Source organism: Echinops telfairi, unplaced genomic scaffold, assembly GCF_000313985.2.
Source record: "Echinops telfairi isolate 266 unplaced genomic scaffold, ASM31398v2 ScPeMD7_7465;HRSCAF=8503, whole genome shotgun sequence".
NCBI lineage: Eukaryota > Metazoa > Chordata > Mammalia > Afrosoricida > Tenrecidae > Echinops > Echinops telfairi.
Genome location: NW_022111365.1, coordinates 6641141 through 6645119, shown reverse-complemented (window position 1 = coordinate 6645119; position 3979 = coordinate 6641141). Strand labels below are relative to the sequence as shown.

The 3979-nt window shown below is 39.0% G+C and overlaps 1 protein-coding gene across 1 annotated transcript in view; it reads right to left on the bottom strand.

Moving 5' to 3' along the window:
- TMEM218 (transmembrane protein 218) overlaps positions 1-3429 on the bottom strand; it is a 13099-nt gene extending 9670 nt beyond the window's left edge. The window contains exon 1 of the mRNA XM_004714154.2: positions 3320-3429. Within this exon, the coding sequence (XP_004714211.1) occupies positions 3320-3429 (110 nt within the window). The remainder of the gene's footprint in view (positions 1-3319) is intronic.
- Between the last annotated feature and the right edge of the window lie 550 nt (positions 3430-3979).

Here is a 3979-nt window from a genome sequence, read left to right as displayed (position 1 = left end):
AAAATGAACATCAGAATAGACTCTGAAACTTGCTCTAGAACACAGAACAGCAAAAGGAAAAGGAAAAAATTATGAAATTAAAAAGCTGAGCAAAAGATATCAAAATGTCTCGAGAAGGCAAAGTATTAAAAATAAAAGTTCAAAGAGCTAATGTTAGAAGGCCAGAGAGAAAATACAGTCCACATTTCGTAAGCTGAAAGAACTGAAGAAAAAACTCAAGCCTCAAGTTGTATTGCTAAATGACTTTTTGCAAAAGAAGAAAAAATGGAATGAATAGGAAATATAAGCTATCAAAGGAAGATGGAAGTATACAGAGTAAATTCACAAAAAAGAATTGATCAATGTTTAACCATTTCAAGAAGTAGCATATGACCAAGAATCAATGATATCGAAGGAAGAAGCCCAAACTATAGTGAAAGCATTGATTAAAAACAAGGCTCAAAAACCTGATAGAATACCAATAAGAATGTATCGACAAATGGATGCAACACTGAAGTGCTCATTTATCTAAGCCAAGAGATTTGGAAAATAACTAGTTGGCCAACTAGCAGAAAGAGATCCATCGTTGTGCCCATTTCAGAGAATGCTGCTCTAATAGAATGTGGAAATTACTAAACAATGTTACTATTAACACACACAATTAAATTTTAGCTGAAAATGTGGCAACGAAGGCAGATGGTGCCTGGCTATTAAAAGATATAGCATCTGGGGTCTTACTTAAAGGCTTGAGGCTAAACAAATGGCCATCTAGCAGTGAAGCAACAAGCCCACATGGAAGAAGCACACCAGCCAGTGCGTTAACAGGAACCAAAAGACCCAAAAGAAAACAAACAAACAAAAACATATTGTTGAGAATGAGGGGGGTTGGAGCAGAGATCAAAAACCCATCTGTAGATAATACGACATCCCCTCACAGAAGAGTCACAAGGAAGGGATGAGTCAACCAGGGTTCAGTATAGCACCAATGAAACACACAATATTCCTCTGGTTCCTTGAGGCTTCCTCACCCCTACTATCATGACCCCAGTCCTACCTTTCAGTTCTGGCTAGGCCAGAGCATGTACACTAATACAGATAAGAGCTCACGATATATGGAATATAGGTCGGATAAGTCCCTTTGGTACAGAATTGGGAGTAGCAATACCAGAACGGTCAGGGAAGGTTGGGGAAAGAGGGTGGGTGGGGGAACTGATCTCAATGATCAATGCATAATTCCCCTCCAGGGGGATTAACAACAGCAACATTTGTGAAGAGTGATAGCAGTTGGTGTCAGATATGTAAACAATAATAATTTATAATTTATCAAGGAATCACAAGGGAGGTGGGGAGGGGAAAAAGAGGAGCTGAGACCAAGGGCTTATATAGAAAGTAAATGTCTAGAAAATGATGATGGCAACATATGTGCAAATATGCTTGATAAATTGATGCATGGATGGTTATAAGAGCTGTAAGAGCCCCCAATAAAATGATTTAATAAAAAATAAAATAAAACCAGGAAAGGCATGCATCATAGTTGCATCTTTTCACCATATTTATTCAATCTGTATGCAGAGCAAATAATCAGAGAAGTTGAACTACATGCAGAAGAATACAGATTGGAGGAAGATTCATTAACAACCTGTGTGATATGCAGATGACCAAGCTTTACTTGCTGAAAGTGAAGAGGATGTGATAATGGTCAAAGGCTATAGACTTCAGTATGGATTACACCTCAAAATATAGAAAGAAACAATTCTCACAACCAGATCAATAAGCCACATCATGATAAATGGAGCAAGGATTGAAATCAAGAATTTCCTTTTACTTGGATCTCTACAATCAATGTCCATGGAAGCAACGATCAATAAATCAAATAATGTATTGCACTGAGCAAATCTGCGGCAAAATATGTCTTTAAAGTGTTTAAAACAAAGATATTACTTTGAAATGTAAGATGTGTCTGATTTAAGTCATGACATTTTCAATAACCTCATATACATATGCAAGCTGAATCATGAATAAAAAATGCCTAAGTGTTGACTCAGTGTTTTCATACAGAAGATTAAATACAGCCATACTGGTTTTGTTGCATTTCACTTTATTGAACTTCACAGATACTGTTTATTTTATATTAAAGGTTTGTGGCAACCTTACACAGAGTAAATTCATTGGTACCATTTTTACATCAGCATGTTCTCACTTCATGTATTCACGTCACAGTTTGGTAATTCTCACAATATTTCAGACTTTTTCATAATGCCATTGCATATGTAGTATAATATAGTATAAACAATTTTACATATACTGGGAAACGAAAAGGCATGTGACTCATTATTTTATAGTATAGTGGTCTGTCATCAAATGTGCAGTATTTCTGAAGAATGCCTGTATATCATGGACTGCCCAGAACAAATCTGTCTTGGAAGAAATATAGTCGGAATGTTCCTTAGAAGTGAGGATGGTAAAATTTCATCTCATGTACTTTGGACACATTATCAAGCGGGACCAGCCCCTGGAGAAGGACCTCATGCTTGGTAAGCAAAGGATGAGGAAGAAAGAGGAAGGCCATCAAGGAGATGGACTGACGGACGCAGTGGCTACAACAATGCACTCAAACATAGGAATGATTGTGAGGATGGCGCAAGACCAGGCAGTTTCTTTCAGTGACGTACAATGTTGCTGAGTCAGATCTGATTTGATAGCACCTAACCACAAGAACAATGAGAATTTGTCTTTTCTCTCTCTCTCTGCATAAAGTCATAATTATGAAAGTCCTATGCATCCTATTCCCTGCCTCCACTTCCTTTGCAGACCAGAATACTTCAGTAAACTATGTAACTATCTACTTCAAATTGACATGAATGGCCTGAGAGCACATGAGTTCAAGACCAGAGTTTGTGGGTGTGTGTGTGTGTGTGTGTGTGTGTGTGTGTGTGTGTGTAAGTCAGTTCATGACCTAACTCTGTGCTGACGTCATTATCTCACATATGGTAATAAACACTTCTATGGGCCCATATCTAAAGACAGGGATTGGACCAAACTTTTGTCACTGACACAAGTACACAATTTAAAAGACAGCAAATGAGATTTCCTGTCATCTCTTGAGACTCTCCATCTCCTCCGCAGTCAAAACGGAAAATGTCATTCCCTTGCCCCTTCCACCTCTGCTTAAGAAAATGATAACAGTGGTGGTTTTGATAAGAGGTTAAAATGCAACTAATTCAAACTGCCAATTGCAAGGAATGATTTATTCTGCATTCTAAATGTTTAATGAGTGTTGGCAATTTGCTTCTAGTAAGTTGCTTTTACCAAGGAGTCCCAGCTGGAAAGAATGCCTTACCTAGCTATACCGGAGGCTCGGGATAGCAGCACGCACAGCAGCAGCACTAACACCCAGAGCAGGGCCAAGATGAACACACCTGCACCCACTCCAAGCACAGTGCCAGCCATTCTGTGGGAAAAAGGATATGTTAGCACCACAGTGCAGGCTCTGGTCTACCACAGAGGCAGTGTAATCCTCTGTAATCCAGTTATTGCTTGCCTTCTGCAGGCTACTGGGTTTTCTTGAAACAGTCAGACATATGCAAAATGCCCACCTGACCTAATTGTGGAGTTTTTGGTGACTGATGTGTTAGGGGGATTAATTAATGCAGGGCACTAATCCTAAAAATTGTCCAATCCCAGAGTTCCTTCGTAATCAAAACACCTTGTCGCCCCCCGCCACCAACCGCAAAGCCACATATACACACATCTTGTTGCAGAGATGCCAGACTCAGTGATCTACTAGACTCCATTGATTTTCCAAGGCTCTCCTACCCTCCTTTTAAGATTGTGATTTAGGTTAAAGTTTACAGAACAGATCTTCAGTTTTATATCCAACAATTTATACGGGTTTTGTTTCAGCTCATCCATTCCAAACCCCTCAATGCACATTACTTCTCCCACTTCCTCCCATGTTTCCTGTTTCCATTCCTTCTTCTTTCCTAGCTTTTTTTTTTTT